Source organism: Synchiropus splendidus, chromosome 4 (genome assembly GCF_027744825.2).
Source record: "Synchiropus splendidus isolate RoL2022-P1 chromosome 4, RoL_Sspl_1.0, whole genome shotgun sequence".
In the NCBI taxonomy this organism is placed as follows: Eukaryota; Metazoa; Chordata; class Actinopteri; order Syngnathiformes; family Callionymidae; genus Synchiropus; species Synchiropus splendidus.
The window spans coordinates 32,658,362-32,679,644 of NC_071337.1; the positions used below are offsets into that span (position 1 = coordinate 32,658,362).

Genomic DNA, 21,283 nt, shown 5'->3' on the forward strand with positions numbered 1-21,283 from the left:
CATGAGTGCAGCCTGTCGAGCCGCGCACAGTTTGTCAAAACAGAGCATTTGCGTTACCGCACATTTATTTGCACACTGTACTGAAGAAAGCGATAAAATAGACAAATCAAAACAAAGTGTACAGGGCGGCCCTCGTACTAGATAGATCATCTCACACTATTCACTAATCTGGCCGGGTTGCAATGACCCAATAAACACTTCTGTTGGCTAGCGTCACGTTAAAATGACAGCCTTGCGTGATTAAAAAAAATGTGTGAAATAGATTATTGTTTTCGCACTGTAGCAGGCTCAAGCATATTCAGATGTTAAGTGAGAGACGTGAGTTATTTTGAACCATGGCGAGTCTAGCTGACCTGTACATACTCTTTTATATAATTCTACCATCTATTCACCAACAATAGCTCTGTAGACATTTTTTTAATGTCCACAAAGTCCGAATCATCAATATCGCCAACGAGAGGGAATTTTTTAGCGCAATTCCTCTCGCAGTGTGATGTAACAGAATTGCATGGCATGGCCATAAAATAGAATTTCTTTATTTAGTAAATCAGCAAACATTCATTTGTTTAATCTTATTACGTGTGTTTTGTAACACCATGCATACATAGACAGCAGGGAGTGTTCAATGAATAGCTCAATTGGGAACATGCTGTGGAATCTGGTAAAAAGTTGACGCTTCTGATAAAGTCTCTTCTCTTTCATCAACCATGTATTGAGTACACACACAACGAGAACGCATACACACAGACACAAGTTCAATCTAAGCAGTTTCCATAAATTTTGAGATTATCAGTTGCCACAGATCTGTTGTATTATTCTGATGGCTTCTTCTCTCTGCGTGAGGAAAGAAAAGTCACCATGGATCAGCGGTAAAGCAATAATAGGTTTACTCACAGTCAGTCCAGGTTCTCCGTCTTCTCCAGGTTCTCCCTGTAGATGGGAAAATCATCCTTTAGATTTTTCTGTAGATTAGTCAACCGAAAATAGTTCGATTCAAACAAACATGCAGGATTACGGCACGGACAAGACAAGATATGCAATGACAATGACGGACTGCATGGAGCAACTATTGAAACGGTGGACAACAATCCTCTTCAAAGATTACGTTTTGGGCCATCAGTGAAAGGCACATGCATTTGCCATTTCTAAAGACAGGTCTATGACAGCTCCATGGATTAAGTTTGTCTCCCTATGAGGCAAACATTTAACAGCTAATAGACATGACCTAGATGTGGAACAAATTAACAACAACAAAAAAAAAACAATAATAAAAGGAGCGTTAAGGAGCATTTGAAGGGACTTGGATCTTAATTTTTATGCCTTTGTCAGGATTTGTGAATCCAACCTCTGGAGCTGCTTACGGTAGTGAAGATGTAGTGAAGACATGTTTGAGCCACATACTTGAGACCACACAACTCCTACTAATTGAATCAAACGGTGTAGATATACTGTATATGTTTACCACTGGTCCAATCAATCCAGGGTTCCCAAAGTTTCCTTTAGCACCTCGTTTTCCTTTCTCACCGGACGGCCCTTGCTCACCCTGCAAATACCAATAGTCTTACAGTTATGTTTTTGACATAAACAATAAATGCATGTTTTCAACAGCAACAGCAAGAAAAAAAATGACATCCATGCTCTGTTTTAGTGACGACAGTGACCTCTTTTGTGCATGAATGTGCAGGACCTTATTGTAGGGTTAGGGTTAGGTATCAGGTTATGTGAGTACAACAAGGATTGGCTTTATTGTCATTGTATACCACGATTAGTTACAACGAAACTTCATCAAACATGGAAAGGAGTGTTAAGCTCAATGAATAACAAAAGCATTATCAAGGAGACACAGCTCAGACTGATTTGCCTGTGGAAGTTGGGGTCCCTCATCATCAGTTGCAGACATGTTCTTCCACTCTGTAGTCACCAACGCACTATGATTTAAATTGGCATGCAGGACAGGTGGGAAGGAGGCTGATCAAGCATTTTCGTTGTTTCAGTTGAGACCTGATACATACATACTATAGTCCATGCTACTGTAGATGTGGTCTGTCCTTACTTAGAGGTACAGTCAAGTTCATGATCTGTGAAAATCTCACTGTGACTACCTTTCTGCCAGAAAGACCATCTCCTGGTGGGCCCCGTACACCTACTGGTCCTTCAAAGCCAGCCTGACCCTGATCATGGAAAATGTGTATTAACTTAGGCATCATAATTTTGATGGCGATATAAAATCCAAACAACAACGCAATGTTCAATCCATAGCGAATATTCTCTTCCTACCATTGGTCCCTGGATGCCTATACCAGGAGCACCTTCACTGCCTTGGAGACCCAGCTTTCCTTCTTCACCCTGTCAATGTAATTAAATAACTCTATTACATGCGGTGAAAGAAGTTGAGTTGTTTTCATTTGACAAAAACTGACCTTTGGTCCACCTCTCCTTATACCTGGCAGGCCTGAAGGTCCAATGAGACCTGGTATACCTCGGTCCCCCTGGCAGACAAACAAATCAACCATTCTTCACTTGTAAGCCGATTTATACCTTACATTTTATTCTAGTTTTTGAGTTTAGGGAATATTGCCATAACAAGTTGCACATATTCTTTTCATACAGTTCCACATATTTCAAATGTATTTAATTCATTATATTTTTCAACAGTAAAAAAGGTAATAACTAACCTTTATTCCAGAGAGCCCTCTTCCTTCCTGACCCATCTCTCCTGGAACTCCATGTATGCCAGGCAAGCCCTAATCATGTACATTAATGTGGCAATCAAAAGACTTTTAAAAGAAGCACATGCTCTAAATATCTATAGTTGAGAGGTAATTTCTCTCCTACCTGCGGTCCTGCGAGACCCTGTCCCACCATCCCAGTTTGCCCCTGTGGACCTGTTTTCCCTTTGCTACCCTTAATGACAGATGACGAAAAATTGTTTCTCTGTCTAGAATGGAACATTTCAAAGATAACTACAATTTAAAGCTCACACAATAAAGCAAAACAGCCTAGAGCATTATATATCTGCATGAAATATGTTACCTTGGGTCCAATATTTCCTATTCCAGGTTCCCCAGCTGGTCCTGCAGGTCCGGCTGGCCCTGGATTCCCCTGTTTTCCCAAGAGAACATCAATGAACAGTTCACCAATATGATTTCGAGTGGGAATCAGACAGGTGATTTACATTAGTCTGAGCAGGGAGGGGAAAAAAACAGTCTCCCCAAGGAGGAGTTTTAGTTATGAAATTTAAAAGTGGACAAATATTATTGAAGTACAAGGTTGATTGTCATTAAAGCAGCTGTAGGTAAGTTGAGTTGCTTTTGGTGGCGCCTCAGGTAAATGAGTGTAATTGCAAGCATCCCACATTTGTTTATGAGGAAAGACCGTGGCGAAACAGCGAAAAATGGAATCACAGATGACAATATACAGAGCACTGTCCGTCATGCGGCCAGTGAGAAGAGGCAGGATCCAGCGAGAGGTGGAAGCAGCTGCAAGACCCAACGGACCCAGATAATAAAGCTTTATTTTGACTGCATGTTTCAGAATGACGCAAAGGGGAACATTTGAACATTTACTGAATATGTGACATCAAACCTCTGTCTTTCAGTTATCAGCAATAAATCTGTAAGATGCAGCCATCATCAGGGGTCCGTCTCCTTCACATGTCCGGCTGGAATGCACTACAGTTCCGCAAGCAACGGACATCAGTCATTGTGATGTTTCTTCAGGGATTGTTTGTGAAAAACATGCTGAAAACCGTCATGTTCATCTCATCGGCTCACATTTAAGCAGTGGCAGTGCGCCACCGTCGTTCACAGCGATGTAGAATAGTAAAGATGATGGTTTCCTCTCGCTTTATTACATCATGACGGCCATGTATTTCAATAAGGAGCAGACAAACAGCGATCAGAACATGAGCATAACGTCCGTTCACACGTTTATTTCGAGTTGACTGTGGACACAGACGTCAGAGTTAGAAACTATTCTTCTTCAATGAGTTCCAGAACAACTGTCAGGGATGATGAAATGTGGCGCTGGTCGCATCTCTCAGCAGCACTGAGCAGGTCTGCAGATCAGAGGAGTCAACGGCAGCAGCTGCAGAACATGAGATACAACATGTTATACATGTCCATACCAGATGGACCATAAACACTGCAAATGACAGTGAATCAGCTCATAAATGCTAGCGGACATTAGCCATGGACGTTACACACTAGCGGTACAAATACTGTCGGTTTCGCTGGAAACCGACAGGAGACAGACATACACAAAGTGTGTCTATCCCGTTTTAGCACTGTACTGCTGCAAACATATATATACCACACTTATATACAAACAAAAAGCATATACACAGTGAACACAAAATTGACTTACAAGTTGAGTAGACACATCGCCACTTCAGGATCAGATGAAAAGCCTTTTGTAGCTCACTCTCCCATATTATACTTGTACGGGATTCGCGAGTCATTCCATTCTTCTGCCATGATGTAAACAAAGGAACTCAGCTTGCTGCCGAGGTCACTCTGCCCGTCTGTTGTAAAGTGTTGCGGTGGGGGTTGGGGCAGTGATGCCACTCACAGAACACGCCTCCGGGCGGCTAGCCCAGAGAAAGTTACATAGTCCAAGGGAGCGTTTAACAGAGAGCTGGAGGGTCTGACTCTGGGATTTTGGACTGTACAAAATGAACCGTCATCTCAGGAAATATGAAAATAATCTATTTATGTCTAAATGTTATGCATTGTTGCTTTAAGCTATTGTAGAATTTTTACAACACACCTTTGGACCTGGCAAACTGCGTCCTGGTGATCCAGGTAATCCCTCAATCCCCAAATTTCCTGGCTCTCCCTGAAAAAAAGTTGGAAAAAGATTTATCTCAGTGTTGTGCAAACTTAAAGACAATCTATCCTAAATATCCGACTTTTCTGACTTATGAATATGGTTTAAATGATCATGATGCACCGTGTTGACGTTATTGCTTTATAAAATTTGTTTTCCGTTTGAAATCTATGTGTATGAGATGCCAGCTGGGTGGAGACAGAGGGGTCGAGCCAGGGCCAGATGGAGAGATTATATCTCTACACTGGCCTAGGAGTGTCTCGGGATTCTCCAGTTGGAGCTGGTGGATGTTGCCCGGGATAAGGGCGTTTGGTGTGGCCCTGACCTGAAGCTGCTGCCCCTGCCACTCGCCAATGGATAAGCGGATGAGGATGGATAGATAATTTAATGCTGCATATTTGTGCATAGTTACTGTACGGCGTCATAGACCCCCAACAATAAAAAAGGAACAATAAAGAAAAAAAACTTGATTTCAATGCAAAACTCAGAATTTGAAATATATCCCCACAATACTGACCTTTGTTCCAGGAGGTCCAGGTGGGCCACTCAGACCTAAGAAACCTCTTGGTCCATGTTCTCCTTGATCCCCCTGTGGGAAAATGCAAGTTTCATATTAACAGTCCAGGTTTTGCAGCACATACTGATTTCAATGAAATTGATGGTGAAAAAACATTCATTAGCGATATACTGAAGAAAACTTGTCTGGTCTGGTGAGTTGTGTTTCTGTTGGTTTATTAATTTCAAATAAAGTTAAATGTTTTCAAGTTTAGAAATCGCACAACAAATGTGAGCCCCTAGTCTCCGCTTTGGATTTATGCAAACTTTGCAATGAAACCTCACATCATTTTTAAACCAACAGGAAAATGAGGTCACTGTTTCATGAAACCTCATCAGCCCATTAGTACTTTGTTACTTACTGCATGAATAAAGAAGTAAAATGCATGCACAATACTGAACCATCTTTGTAAAATGCAGGCCTGGTCTTTGACACATTTTGAAAATAGTGAAAATACTGTCATAAACACATTCTCACATCTGCTCCTCAATCAGACCACCTGCTTGAAATGGCTCTGTGAATGAGCTAAAACTGAATGAGCCACAGACATAGACTGGAGCCGAAAAAGATGGTGAACTAAGTGAACCAAAGACCGAGACGAGACGAGATGAGACAACAAATTGTTTGGGGTGGCCTTCAAAAAGAGTAGTAACAGATTGGGCATTGTTTATTAGTCAAACAAGTAATTTATGACAAGGCTTCAATTCCGTCCAGGCCTTTCAAAACAGAATAAGATAACTTTGTGATGAGAAGAAACTTGCGCAAAAAATAAACGAATCCCACCCTGAGATGACTCATGGGTCTGAGTTGATATTACAGATTTGTTCAAATGAATCAATCATTCTTTGAACGACGCGTCACTATGGCCCACTCATGGCAGCAACATGTCTGATGTGACTTTTATCAGACTGTGATGTGACAATCCTGCAGCTCATCCAACAGGAAAATACTTGGCAGGGAAGCATGTTAAAAGTCTTCAACACAACAAATTTCATTCGTCACTTAAAGAAGAAGCATTTGACGGAGCAGTGTTTTCGTGGCTTGCGGCAGAAAATGAACGTAGGGCGGGTGGTTCATCATCAGCAGTCTGACACCCACTTGTACAAGGATGACAGCCAGAAAGTTTTGGAAATTGACGGAAAAATTATTAATTTTATTGCTGTATCCATGAAGACGAAATGGCCACCTCTGTTTTTTGTCAGATGCTGAGTTCTTAAACTTAATGGTGCAAGACAGCTGCTTCCACGGTTGCTCCTGATGTGTTCAGAAGTCAAAGCTGGGAAATGATGCAGTTACCAACGTTGGAAGTTGACCAGACTCGCCTTCACTATTGTTAGCACTGCCCACATTACAGTTCCCATAAACAGCATGAATATTTTAAATTTCATTTTAGCACAAGTTTTATAGATATGCTTCAAACAACAAAGTGTCAACCCCCTAATGATAACCCATCAGGAGGTTGGAGCTAGGAATTTCTCATCTCCCAGCACAACTGGAAGGCACCGTCACTCTCACTTGAAGCCCAGCTACATGTCACATTTTTTATATTTCCCATCATATAAACAGAAAATCCCATCATAACTGCATTTAGATTACAAAATGAAACTCAATCCACGTGATTGTGTATGTGATTGGTCGTGATCACCTCTCTGGCTGACTAGAATCGGTGATTTGCAGCAAAAACCCTGATCTGATCAGAGCATCTCTACTTAAGACGAGGCCGGAATACCTTTTCTCCAGTGATGCTGTTTCCAGGTGTCCCAGGTTCACCAGTCAGTCCATGCAGACCCTTCTCTCCCTTAAAAGTATTGAATGTGTGGAAATGAATTAATTTAATGTAAATGAATACATGACAACAGATTCAATTCAATTAGATTTGATTCAATTGCCTTTATGCAGCAGGAACCATTTTGCATAGTTCTGCAAAATGCTTTGCCTCAGGAACTTTGCAGATTCAAAACTATTATTTTTGAGTCTGACAGTTTTGAAATCCATAGTGTCCATAATATAATATACTGAATTCAAGTGAAAAGGCACCACCTGTAAATTTTAAATATCTACATTGTAAATGATGCAACAGAAACGTATCCACGGAAATGACTATAAAACGCTGTTGAGCAAAGAAAATTTGATGACATCACCAAACTTATTATTTAAAAACATCACACATCTCGCTCATTACTCGAAGAACAAAAATTCCAAGCTGCAGTGGATAGGTATAAATGACGGTCAGCACAAAGCAGTTTTCATATTCCCTGTGTGTTTGAAAGCAAAAGTCTTTCACAATGCCGAGACTGTCACAAGAGAAACAGACCTTGGGCATGTTTCAGGTCGGCACCAAGAAATAGATGTGCTTCATTTGTCCCACATCGGGGAAATTCAACATGTCATTGATTATATTAGTTGTACTTCAATGATATGTTGTGATAGCTGCTGCATGAACATAACAGCTGTTGGTTGATAATACAATTGAATTGCGGGGTGTTTGCAGTGATGTTCACCACAATAAAAAAAAAAGTAAAAATAATTGTCATTTTACACCAGGGAGGAATATGTATCAAAAACTTAACAGAAAAATAACAATTGTGAATGAGGTACTGTAAATCAGAGCACTGCGAGTGCTTCGCAGATTGCAACATTTCAAGTCGTATTTAGTTAAACACAATTTATGCAATGACACATGACATGCTCAAGAGCCTAAGTAGGCAATGTTTCACCGGTCATGCAATAGCATACATACTTTAGGCCCAACTGCTCCATCATCCCCAGGAATTCCAGGCAACCCAGATGTCCCATTGTGTCCTGGTTCACCCTGAAATCCCAAAACAGTAGAAGAAAGTATTGGATTGATGTTGATTTTTTTTTTTCTAATTTACCTTGGAATACTCACTTTTGATCCATGTTCACCAACACCCATTAGACCCTGCAAACCGGGTACACCAGGCATACCATAATCACCCTGGACAAACACAGTTTTTTTTAGGTCACACTTTACCGAAAGTTCTAATGCATTATGCAATAGAACTTTATAACATGCTTATTAGGCTTCTGGGAATACATTATAACTTATTTATGCATGTGCTCCATAACAGTACTACAAGTAATAACAAGCAAAAGCAGTAATGCAATAAGGGAGCATTCATACTGCCTTACAAATAATTCCATGCCAAAGCATGGCGAGCATTTCCTGGATTACACAGGAACACCCTATAATGTTATTACAAATAACTTTTTATTCTCTTTCAAACGCTGAGCGACGGAACAACAGACCGTTCTAAAGTTGTGTACTCAATTTGTAAGTCTGAATTCGGCTACCATCGTAGTACTTCCATGCTAAAATATAATTTGAAAGCGAAACACCCAAAGGAAAGCACCGCATCTACTGCCAGCCGCCAGACAATGCTTCCCAAGTACATTCGGTCAATCTCCAAACCTGTAAAAGAAAAAATCACGAACGCTTTGGCGGTTTGGGTTGCAACTAACATTATATATATATATATATATATATATATATATATATATATATATATATATATATGTATAAGGATTTAAAATGTCTAGGAAGGGGAAAAAGAGAAGGGGTTTGGACCAGTCTTGAGTCCCTGCTTCAGGAACAGTCTAAGGGAGATGCTTCAGACCGCACACAGGAGCCAGCAAAGAAGAGGAGCCCTGCCACTCCTGTCCCTTGTGAGAGGCTGTTTTCACTAGCAGGCCACATAGTAACAAAGAAGAGAGCAGCCTTGAGCTCTGAAAATGTGAACAGGCTAGTTTGTCTGAGCAACTGGCTGAAAAAGAGGAAGTAGAAATAGGCTTAGATGTACTGTGAGGCCAATGTGTTTGTTGTTTTTGCACTAAAATGTAGACCAAACCGTTATGGCCTTAATGAAACAGAGATTTTTGCTCTGGATGCTGGAAGTATAAAAAGGATTTACGGCAGTCAAAGGACTATTTTTTTTTTGTTTGTTTTGTTTCTTTTATGGTAGAAATGCCACCTTAAGAAATTGTTATTTAACGTTTAAAATGATTGATTGATTAATTGAGATTAATTAATTAATCACACATGTTGTAATTATAACAGGATACATTTTTTTAATCGAGTCCCACCGCTAATATATACAGTGGTACCTCGGTTCTCAACCACAATCCATTCCAGACGGTTGTTCGAGGAGCAATTTGTTCGAAATCTGAATAAATTTTTCTCATTACAATTATTGGAAAAAGAAATAATACGTTGCAAGTCTTAAAATAGGCTTTTGTAGGAGTGAATGTAGAGTGTCTGCTGCAGGTGCAAGCAAAAGCAGTAATGCAATAAGGGAGCATTCATACTGCCTTACAAATAATTCCATGCCAAAGCATGGCGAGCATTTCCTGGATTACACAGGAACAAGTATGTGTGTGGCCGCTGCATGTGGGAGGGGTTGCTGAGTGAGTGACGTCTCTCCAGAAGTGAAGAGGTGCCCGGTGTGTGTCCAGCTCTGAATGTGCGGTTTTGTGCAGTTTGGCTGTGACAAAGTAATAAACCAAGTAACGTTCTGTCCCAGACTCGCCTCATCCCTGTCCGAGCTCCAGCTGACAACAGGACTTAAAACCCTGGAGTGCGCGCTCCAGCTTTGGAGGTGTCGAGAGCAAGCACCTCCCCTGTGACACTCTCCCACGGTCCAGTGCGGAGACAGGAAAGGTTTTACACCTCAATATGAAGAAAAAAACAGTCCGTAAATGTAGCTAACGGGACACGTCTGCATACAGAGGCTGCGTTATACAAAATAACAAAGCGCGTCGTCCGTCGTGGTCCGCGCACTTTATGTTTTTTCAGGCTTTTTTCGGGGGCGTTCAAGTTCTTGATGGTCATTAAATAGCAGTTGACACGTTGTTAAACATTGCAAGAATGAACCACCATCCCATAGCATACCCTAACCCCAACCCCAGTCTTTTTTCACAAGTCACACTGCCAATGCATCAACAGGCGAGGCCAAAGGCTGCGTTTTCGTGGCAGACAACTCAGATGCTGTCCCAGCTCATTTGCGAACTGTCAACCGACGATTGCTCAACATTGACCTCAGTCCTGGTAGTTGAGGGCCTTTTACTCCTTGGGTCGTCCTCAAGTCCTTTTTTAAACCTTTTGCACCACTCATTCATTTCAATTTGCAGTATGGGTGTTTTGTGGCCCCGGTCCTGGTACTTTTCTGACTTACCTTGTCCAGCTACAACTTGTCGCTTTGTAATGGCATGCACAAAATTGATGCAAAATACATGGTGTAGTGAAAACTGGCCAATTAGATAAACATTTTCCAAAATATATCAATGGCCGATAAGAATTTCATTTGATCCTCTTACCCTAGAACACTGCACCCCGCCTCATCATGCCTGATGAACAATCGTTGTATTGCCATACAACAATCAACAATTTGGGGTAAAATTTAATTCAAGTATTGCAACACATACTCAGATTTTGGCTCAATGTCTCCACCTACCTTTGGGCCTACAACTCCCAACCCAGGATGTCCTCTGGGACCATCTAACCCGGTTGGTCCTCGATAACCCTAAAGTCAAATGATTATGTTGAAGCTAAAATACATGAGAGGTTTTGTCGTACTACTGCTTTAAACTTGCCTTCTCTCCTTTTATACCAACCCCAGGAAGACCGTTCATCCCTTGCAATCCAGATGCTCCTACATTTCCCTGAGGAGGGATTATGAACAGTTTTATGAATTATTAGGATTCTACTATGTTTTCATCAACATTAAGCCTCACCTTATCGCCTATGTAACCGGATCCTGGAAGACCACGTCTACCTTTCGGACCTTCCAACCCATTGTCACCCTTCAAAGAAGAGAGAAAATAGACTGTTAGAGAAGGTGAAAAGCAACATGGAACCATCATATAACATTGTCATCTCACCTTTGGCCCCAATAGACTCACTCCAGGGAACCCCTGTGGTCCTTGAATTCCTGGTGGTCCTGACTGACCCTAAAGAAAAGTAAATGACAATTTCAATTCTTTCTTTGCTGCAGTTCATCAGGTTATTTATGGAGAATATTATGGACAGAAACAATACAATATTGTCATCTCTTTCTGTAACTCTCATTTCCATTTAAGTCATGGGGGCTGGAATGAATCTCAGCTGCTGGGAAGAGAGGCTGGGACCACCCTGAACAGGTAGCCATCCTGTTGCAGGGTACGTTATCATGGCTCCCCCTCCTTACTGTTTTATTTTGTCAGTGCACTCCCCCCTCCCAGTCCGTTTTTCTGCTTTCTCACTCGGCAGAACCGACACGATCAGCACCTGACTGCAATTCCTCCAATTGTGCCTGGCTGTCAGTGTTTCTGCACTTCAAGATTTGGACTCCACCACAGCTCCATTAGAGTTGCTTTTTATTCTTATTTGTTTTCTCACACACACACACTCACACGCTTTCTCTGAAAGTTTCTTGATATCCTAGGGGCCAGAGAAAAGCAATGCAGCTTTTACTCCAGCTCTACTCCATGCATGCATTGCTTCAAGCTAGCATTGAACCATTGACCGTCTTGCTGCTAGGCCAGGGTGGGCAAACCAGGTCTCAAAGTAGTGCAGGATTTTGTTCCAACTGGCCAAGCACACACAGTTTATCCAATGAGATGTCAGCTGAAACAGGCAGGACCAGATTAAACTCCTCAGACACCTCATTGGTGAAAAGGTGTCCTCATGACCAGTTCGAACTACTGTTTTAATGTGTGTGTTAAACATCATATTGTCAAGTGAGTGAGTTCTGGGTAAAAAAAATAAAGATGAGCTCTACCTTGATCTAATTGTCAATAGCATGATTGTAAGCATTATTTTACTATTTCACATATATTCATAAAAGAAAATGGGGCATTTGATATCCACTCTTCTGTCAGATGGCAGTGTGACCACGTGTGTGAAGCTGATTTTGGAGTCTTTTCTCCATGCAAAGTTGGGTTAATTTGGTGGTAAGACCTTGTCGGTTTCGAAGTGAGATCGAGGGAGTTGCTTTTCCTCTGTGGCGGAAATGGACTGGCGTTGGAGTCAACATCTCCTTCACCGATATATGTACTGTATGTATGCTTACTGTATGTGCAGATCCCTTTCACCGTTCTCTCGCTAGGCTAATCTCTTTGAGCTTTGAAAGGAAATGAGCAGCAGACGCAGAGTGGCCTTTATTTATTTAAAATTCAATTATTAATGTAAGTTAATATATAAGTGGGCTTGCTCCTCCCCCCAATTGGTTGGCAAGTAAATGAACATTTTCTTTTCTGGGGGTAAGTTACAAACAAGGGACAGACCAATAGTGACGCTCATTAGAAGGCTCCGAATGAACAACTTTTTTCCCTGTTCCAGTACAGTAATGCGAAGACAGCAACATGTCACTGCAGGTCTATCGATTAATTATATACTAATCCGTTGGAAATAACGGTATAATAAATAACAACTCACCGGAAATCCTGGTTCCCCAATGCCAATTAGACCAGGAAGACCAGCTACACCCTGTTTGCCCTTGTGACCCTAAGAGATTGGAAGAGAAAACCATGATGAAATCCTGGCACAAAAATTCATTAAAAGGTATTCACCTTTGGACCTTGAACACCAACAACAGATTCCCCCTTAATGCCATGTACACCTCTCAGTCCTCGTTCACCCTTCAGGATGAGCAGAAAGATTGTCATGCAATTACATAGAAATGAAACTATGGCATCAAAGTCATCTTTCACTTTCTCACTCTGGGACCAGACAACCCATGTCGCCCAGGATTTCCAACTTCTCCTTTAGGTCCCTGCGACAAATAGTATGAATGAGCATTACTTATCTCAGATCAATGAAGGAAAAAAAAACAAAAACAGAGGAGACATTTGTTATAGCTTGGCTATTGAAATATAAACTGAGATGAAAGATACAAGAGGGAGTTTAAGACATGACCTGTTCTCCAACAAGTCCTCCAGGTCCAGTTTGACCTTCTGCACCCTGAGAAAACATGCTTCTTAATATCGAAATTTCATCTGACTGATAATTTTCAATATGTCCTTGTACATTTTCACCATTTTCACCAGTGGCACCTTGCTCACCACGCTCTCCCTATTGAAAAACAAACAAACAGGTAAATGAGGACAACTATAATAATTCCTTTGGTTATTTTAAATATACAACATGTTTCAACAGTGTAGATAATCACTGACCTGTGCCCCATTCTCTCCATTTTTCCCCTACGATGGAAAAACATAACAGGAAAAACGATCGGTGAATAATTTGGTCAATATTTTTTTATTTTTTATTTTTTTTTAACGGTTTTACAAGACACCATTTCACCTCAGGGCCAATGACTCCACGGCATCCATTTTTGCCAGGTTCTCCCTGAAGTGGACCAAACAAAGGGTGTGTGAGGTCTTGAACTTAAAATTAATGAGAAAATGTAGACTTACACTCGATCCTTTTGGACCAGGAGGACCAAGAGACCCTAGTTCACCTGGACGTCCCTAAAATTTGTGGTACAATTCAGTTTTACATGGCATTTTACCTAGTAGTTAAGTTAATGTCTCGCTTTATTGACACTAATAGTTCCATTAACATCTTGCCTATATTTTCATTCATATCATTCATTTCATAATTTCTCTTCTTTGGCCTCAATTGGCAGATTTTTTTTTTCAGGACTAACTCTGAGCAGGAACCTGCAAGATGTGAGATTGAGATAAAAACCAAAGAATTAGTTATGTAAAATAAGTATTGTGATAAGTAGTGTGATTCAAGTGAGTTAGTTAGTGCTTTTGTTATTTGAGTTGGAAGAAAATGGCCTTCAAGAGCATTTTTTGTTATTATATTATAAAGTAAAATTCATTTTAAAATACAAGCTAATATACTGCATACACCCAAGTGCTTGTGCACATGTAGAGAAGGAATATAAAATGAGCATTGTGGTGACGACAAGATTTAGTCAGTGTTGTCTTCTCTGATATGCATTTTAATATAGAAAAAAAAAACTGAATATTGAACTTCTCACTGTACACTCTCTTGGAATTATGTTATTATTTCACTATACAAATCTATACAATACTATACAAACTATACAAATAGAACTTACAGGCCTCCCTTGGTCACCCATCTTTCCATGGTCACATAAGCACTTCTTCGTCAGGGGACACTATTAGGCAGGGGACAAAAATTGAACCCTACTCATGAAAACATCAATGAAATGGCATAATTGAATTTTTTGCACTTGTCACTTACTCCGGCTCTCAGGACTCTTTGCTAGATGGAAGAACGGGACACAAAGAGGAACATTTTCAATGGAAACAAAACAAAACCTACAACATTGAAGTGTAGCCCTATTGACCCATTCTTCATAGTCAACATACACAGCTGTCTATGGTTTTGTTCCTGAATTCTCTCATCTCAGGGCTGCGTAGTGGTCTCAAAGCCGGGACTCTTAAAGTGACGGTTCAAGTAATCAAAGGGCATCTCAGAAAGAACTACTCCAATGAACACATGAGACATATACCAGCCATCAATCCAAAGGACATATCACCATCAGTTGGACATCCAAATGTGGGACGTGGAGACAATGGCACAACTGTGTTCCGTAAAGGCTCTACAAGAACACAGCAGGTGTATTGAAACGTGAGTGGAATCTCATGCAAGTGCGTGACAAGGCATATTAAAGTCTCTTTCCAGGACCTCAAAGTCCACATGACAACACAGAATGCCACAATTGCCTCGCAACAAATGGACATTGGCATAGTAGCAGACTGTATCATCTCCTCACCGATTATGTCAATGGAATGGAATAATTTGGGTGTCTAGGTGAGGCGTGGACAATTAGTTCTACAAAGGGCTGCAGTGGTTGCAGGTTTTTATCCCAACCAATCACGACTATACCTTTCCTCCAGTCAGATGTCTTTGGAGTGTAAGCATTTGATTGTCAGCCAGGTGTAGCTCAGTTCAGCTGACATCTCATTAGTTAAAGTGCTTGGCGTTACATCAGATGGGCGTGAATGGAATCTCTATTGCCATCAGGGAAGGGCCTTGCCAAGGAGACGTTGTGCATCAATAAGGAGCCATTATCAACAATACCAGAGAAGCCTATCAAAAGCCTTGGCTGTTGGTAATAATACAGAGCTCAAAAACTTAAAACAAGCGGAACAAGGAACCATACGCAGCCTCAAACAGATCAATAACACGCTCAGTAACTATGGTGCTTTCAGTTTGGACTCTTGTGGCCAACCCTATCTCATGCCACTAGACCATGGAAGTTGAATACACAGGTGAAGAAGTGGTTAGACTCACCTAGATGCCTCAGTTGCAAAGGAATGTACGGCAACAGAGCCATTTCTCTCTCAATCTCAAGCCTTATTGATGATTCCCAACCCTAGCAGAGGGGGGTTTAGATTTGAGAACACCCACATGTCAAAGGGCGACCACAGCAAAACACTGCCATAGAATAACAGAAGAGGAATGCCACCAGGAAGAGGAGACAGGCGTGGAGAGAAGGAAGATCGCCTAGACTGAGCCGTGGAACACAGAGTCCAAGAAATTGAACTTTATAATTAAAACCACATACGATGATCTGCCATTTCCAACCATCTTACATCTCTGGCTGAGAGAGGAACCAGCCTGTTCCCTGTTCTACCCCTGCAACCCATGAACACATACAGGTAGATTGCACGACCAGTCTTTCAAAGGTAGACACACCTGGTGCCACAAAGTTCTGGAAGCGACACTACAATAAAGGGAAATAACCACTAACACCATGCTGCTAGAAAACAAAAAATGCCAGTTGACAACCAATGTGAGACACAGATGGCCAAACTAGCACCCACAGACTCATGCCCATTAAATGCAGCCCAGGATTGGGACATACAAGTGACTTGACACAAATACTCCCCTTCCCACTTGAAATCATAGCAACCAACCAGACCTGTCCTTTGGTCCAAATCCTTCATGCAAGTTTTTATCATCGAGTTGACAATTGCATGGAAATTGCATGGAAGCATAGAAACAGGACTGGAGAGCATTTGAGTGTCCCATATAGGTGGGCTTCTACGTAAATTCTTCTACTATAAGAATACTGATGGAAGTGGGAATCAAAGATCAGGCCGCAGAAAATATCGTCAAGGAACTTGCAGATACCACAGAGAGAAGCAGTCATTGGCCCCGTACTCCTCCACCCTCCTAACAAAGCTCCTTAGTTCTCTCAAGTACACAGGGATGTTTAACCGAGCACCTAAATGAAATAACTGCACAATTGTGTGTTAAGGTGACATAATTACACAAAATGATAGTCTGTATATTGTTGTAATAATAAACTGAGCATTAATAACACATTTACTGACCAGTTCATTGAAGACACTGTCGACCAACTGGTTCTCTTTGAGGCTGGCCGCATGCTGCTGCTCGTGGATAGTGGGGATGCTGACTATATCTTCAAATCCGCTGGACATCCTGATGGTGAAGACCCTGAAGTTGTGCTCCTTTGCCACATTAAGAGGTTTTACAGCATCAGGTCGTAGAGGGTCGATCATCAGCAGAGCCACTTTGAGATTGTGAAGACGGCTCTGCTTTTTATAAAGTTTTGTGACATTAGCAATACCATTGGGATGATGGAATTCCTGGTCAGTGGATGCCAATTTTTGCTGAAATGAATCCAAGGATCGCTGGTCTTTAACATGGTGCTCAATCACAGAAGTGTCATTATATAGGACAGTCAGGTGAAGCCACAGGGGCCAACCTGCAGTACTGAGCTGCAGGAGCATGGAACTTAAGTGAAGAACAAACTCCTTCTGTTGGGCGTGCAGCTGATCTCTGGCTTGCTCAGAACCGTCCATAATGAATAATATCTCCAATGAGCAGATCACACCTGGAAAACAGGCAAGGCAAATCTTAGAACTCCTTTATTAATGTATGTATGTTTTTGACTGCCCTGATGCAACGGTGGTAGGCCTGCTCATTTCATTGAAAAATATGAATCACCATTTATTTTTAGCTCTCTGCCACGATTGTTTCCCTCATGAAACATGTACAATTATCCAATTATTGTACAAACTTCAAGATGTGAGGGAATCCTTAAGTCCCTGTGCCAAGATATGTCCTTTGTGCACATCAGGGAAATAACCAGTCTGCAGGACCTTGCTCTTCATGGTGAAATCAGTTGACATGAAGTGGAATCTCAAGGCTTCACCTTCAACCAATGACCGAGCGGCTTGTAGTCCCGGTTCAGATGGAGCGTAAATTAGGCATTGCAGGAAAATAATCTGCGTCATGCACTTCTGCCTCGACTTCTGTGCATACTTTCTTTTACATAGCTGGCAGTGCAACTTACGAAAAACAGTTGCAGGCGGGTATGACAGGGTTTTTGCCAGAATTTTTTGAAACTGTGGTGGGGCAGAATCAAACATAGCCAATCAAGAAGTTATAGAGAAACAGAGGGGAATATTTTTTCTTTTACTGAATTGGTGAGAATAATATTGCTAGTTTCTAATCACGAGAAGTAAATCTGACTCCCATCCAAATTGACCTCAAGCAGTCCGTCTTTTCATGTGTCTGGCCAGTGTGTGCGACTTGAGTTCCGCGAGCAACAGACTTCAGTCATATTATGATGCTTCTTCCTGGATTTTTTAGCGAATAACACAGCAAAAATCATCATGCTCATATCTATCAAGATGATGTGTTATCCGTTTGTGTCAATATTTCCACTACATTTTAACACATTTTATCACGCGGAAATTCATCTTTAAAAAGGGATCACTATTCGGATGGCGTGGCGGCTCTCTGCACCACAATGGTGGTCTAAAGGTGGCGGAAATCCTGGATTGGTGGCAAGTACCTAGTTTTTCATTCATATTCCATCCATGTCTATCCTGTCGATGAGCTGTGGAATCACTACCACGTTCGCGTCACGGGTGAAACACGGGGCGACAAGCCGCTCTATCATTGGTTGAGGGTGAAGCCATGAGCATTGTGGGAAGATAGTAGTGGCTTGAAGTGCCACTTGGAAGCGTGAAACTCAAATCCAGTGGGTTTGTAATCGTGAATCGAATTTAGTAAAAAATTAAATCACAGGGGTGAATTGAAATCACATTTTTTAAACAATTTATTATGCAGGCCTATACAGTGGTGGTTAAAAAATGACCGGGTATTTTGAAAAACATAGGCCACTCACCTTTGGCATCACTGCTTTGGTGTACATTCCTTTGTCCTAACATCCTTCTTTTCTGACTCATGGCTAGACTTGAGAAGGTCAGAATCATGACAAAAACCTTTAGCGGAATCTTCATTCTTATTTTTAACTTAAGCCTGTTAGGGAAAAAATGGCAGCATGAATGAGATACAAATAGGCAGAGATGGTTGGAGTACTGTACAATTACTTGAGTAAAAAAACTGTGTTTGGGTTCCGCTAATTTATTTATCAGTTAGAAAACACACACACACACACCAGATTCTGCATCATCTGTCCATGCAATGTCTCATGTAAACACACAAGACTTCTGGCTTAGAGGATGAGCTTCCAGATCCAGATGTAGTGAGACAATATCTTGATGTGTGTGGTGTGATGTGTAAGGATTATCGGGGCGCACCACACACATAAGAAAAAAAAAACAAAAAAAAAAAAACAACAACTCTATAAAGGTTATGAAGTACAACATCTGTGGTTGTCCAAATGTAACATTTTAACACTCTTTCTGGCATGACAGTATTTGCCAGCTTTCTCACAACTCTCTTTGGTCAACCTTGCATGAGGCTTAAAAAAAAAAACACACACACACACACTGATGACTGCATTCACCACTCTCATAGTGAGATGGCTTATTCTACTCAAGTGTTCTACTCAATTCTACTCATCCTTCTTCTTCCTCATACCAAGAACATCTTGCAAAATAGATTGGAGGGGAAGAAGATTCACTTTAATAGGGTCCTGCCTAAAATTGTTCACAACCCTCCAGGCAAATTTGGCATATCCAAAATGAATCAGAATAAAAGCAGCAGATCTTTTTCAGTTGACTTGTGGACATTCTTGGCTAAGACGGAGGAGCTCACTTGGCTGATCACAAGTGAAGATAGGAGTTATATAATAACAAGGGGAATTGGCAAAAAATGTGCCAGTATTGAACATGTATGTGTGTTGTTCATATTCAATTGATGATATCCAATATTTAAAGAGAAAAACACGTCAAAACACTGTTTTTGTTTATCCGCAGGTAGTCTAGCAGCCGTTCACAGGTACCTTTATCAACCCCCGTTGGGACACCTAGCGAATCATATCAAGAAACTGCTACTTACATTACATAGTACAGTATTATATTACAGTCATATTTACAGCCACCATTCCCTATTTTCCCAAAATGTGGTTATATATTACTTCGTGTAATGCTTTTTTAGGTGGGCTAACCTTTGCATTGCTAACATTGTCCAGTCACAGCTGTAAAAATCATTAAGCTAAAACCTGTTCTTAGTTTGAAAAACTGTATGAGCAGAGGAATTAAATAGAAAAGTAATAAAGGCTCTGACTGAACAACTTAATGAAACCACAATTCATCGTGAAGCCACTCACCTATGAGTCCAGGTGAACCAGACAGGGTCCTTCGTTGCCCTGAAGTAAGTGAAAGACGAAGAAAGTAGAACTCAGAGTTGGTTTGAGGAGTCAACCTGTCCAGACATTTCCTGCCACGGGCCCCTCAACACAACTGCAATCAATCATGTCACAGAGATTTGTTCTTAAACCACATCTTGAGTGAATCATTTTCGATTTGGAAATTGTATGGTCAGAAGTTGGTCTGCCAAATTCCTGTGGTAAAAGGCAGCGAGTCATGTGACAGTGACACACTGTACGCACAAAACTTGAACACAAGGACATCCTAGCAGTACAGCAATAATTCAGTCCGACAGCATCAGATAGAATCTCGTCTCCAGTTTCAAACATTATTCTCTCAGAAGCCTGATACATGCCACGACGCAAACATGTTTAAATTGGAACCTCAGACAACATTCTTTAAGAGCCTCTTGAAGTGACTGAATTATTATAGTAAAAACATTCATTAAATGAACCCAACTAAGTAAACTGCCATATTGTATACTATTTAATACAATGTGCCATGCAATGAAGTGGTGTAGGGAACTAATTGTTGCAGTCCAAAACAGCACCCTTCGACATCCACCCTTTAAAACAAATTCAAGACAATGTATCACACACTTCTACAGGACTGTCTCAGAAAATTAGAATATTGTGATAAAGTTCTTTATTTTCTGTAATGCAATTTAAAAAACTAAAATGTCATACATTCTGGATTCATTACAAATCAACTGAAATATTGCAAGCCTTTTATTATTTTAATATTGCTGATTATGGCTTACAGCTTAAGAGAACAAAAAAATCCTATCTCAAAATATTAGAATATTTCCTCAGACCAAGTGAAAAAATGTAAAACAGCAAAAAAACAAATTCAATCATTTGAAAATGCCCATTAATGCACTCAGTACTTGGTTGGGAATCCTTTGGCCTGGATTACTGCATCAATGCGGCGTGGCATGGAGGCAACCAGCCTGTGGCATTGCTGAGGTGTTATGGATGCCCAGGATGCTTCAATAGCGGCCTTTAGCTCAATTGCACTGTTGGGTCTGGTGTCTTTCAGCTTCTTCTTCACAATACTCCACAAATTCTCAATGGGGTTCAGGTCGGGGGAATTGGCAGGCCAATCGAGGACAGTAATGCCATGGTCAGTACACCAGTGACTGGTGGTTTTGGCACTGTGGGCAGGTGCCAGATCATGCTGGAAAATGAAATCATCATCGCCATAGAGCTTTTCAGCAGACCGAAGCCTGCATTGCTTTAAAATCTCATGGTAAACACATTCATTTATTCTGGACTTGATGAAACACAGTGGACCAACACCAGCAGCTGACATGGCTCCTCAAACCATTGC

General features: G+C 41.1%; 1 protein-coding gene across 2 annotated transcripts; it reads right to left on the reverse strand.

The window, feature by feature from the left end:
* Positions 1-686: 686 nt before the first annotated feature.
* On the reverse strand, positions 687-19,980 carry col28a1a (collagen, type XXVIII, alpha 1a). Of its 2 annotated transcripts, XM_053863390.1 has the most exons (31): positions 19,915-19,980; positions 18,526-18,659; positions 16,700-17,223; positions 14,598-14,618; positions 14,452-14,511; positions 13,796-13,849; positions 13,683-13,727; positions 13,553-13,579; positions 13,407-13,451; positions 13,296-13,340; positions 13,099-13,152; positions 12,950-13,018; positions 12,816-12,884; positions 11,282-11,350; positions 11,135-11,203; positions 10,994-11,062; positions 10,855-10,923; positions 8,274-8,342; positions 8,124-8,195; positions 7,113-7,181; positions 5,345-5,416; positions 4,768-4,836; positions 3,034-3,102; positions 2,836-2,904; positions 2,676-2,744; positions 2,421-2,489; positions 2,278-2,346; positions 2,103-2,171; positions 1,463-1,543; positions 895-930; positions 687-834 (listed from the first exon to the last, which is right to left on the reverse strand). In XM_053863390.1, the coding sequence occupies exons 2-31, from the start codon at positions 18,638-18,640 to the stop codon at positions 790-792; spliced, it is 2,331 nt and encodes a 776-aa protein (XP_053719365.1). In that variant the 5' UTR covers positions 18,641-18,659; positions 19,915-19,980; the 3' UTR covers positions 687-789. The 2 variants fall into 2 exon arrangements, with proteins under 2 accessions (XP_053719365.1, XP_053719366.1); XM_053863391.1 differs by lacking the exon at positions 13,796-13,849.
* Positions 19,981-21,283: the final 1,303 nt, after the last annotated feature.

Excerpts from the sequence above, each read along its gene's own strand:
- col28a1a (XM_053863390.1), bottom strand. The coding sequence starts at position 18,640 with ATGAAGATTCCGCTAAAGGTTTTTGTCATGATTCTGACCTTCTCAAGT. Across the intron at positions 13,341-13,406 it reads CTGGTGAAAATGGTGAAAAT|GGTGCAGAAGGTCAAACTGG; the intron begins GTACAAGGACAT and ends ATGTTTTCTCAG. Across the intron at positions 11,351-12,815 it reads TTGGGGAACCAGGATTTCCG|GGTCAGTCAGGACCACCAGG; the intron begins GTGAGTTGTTAT and ends ACTTTTCTTTAG.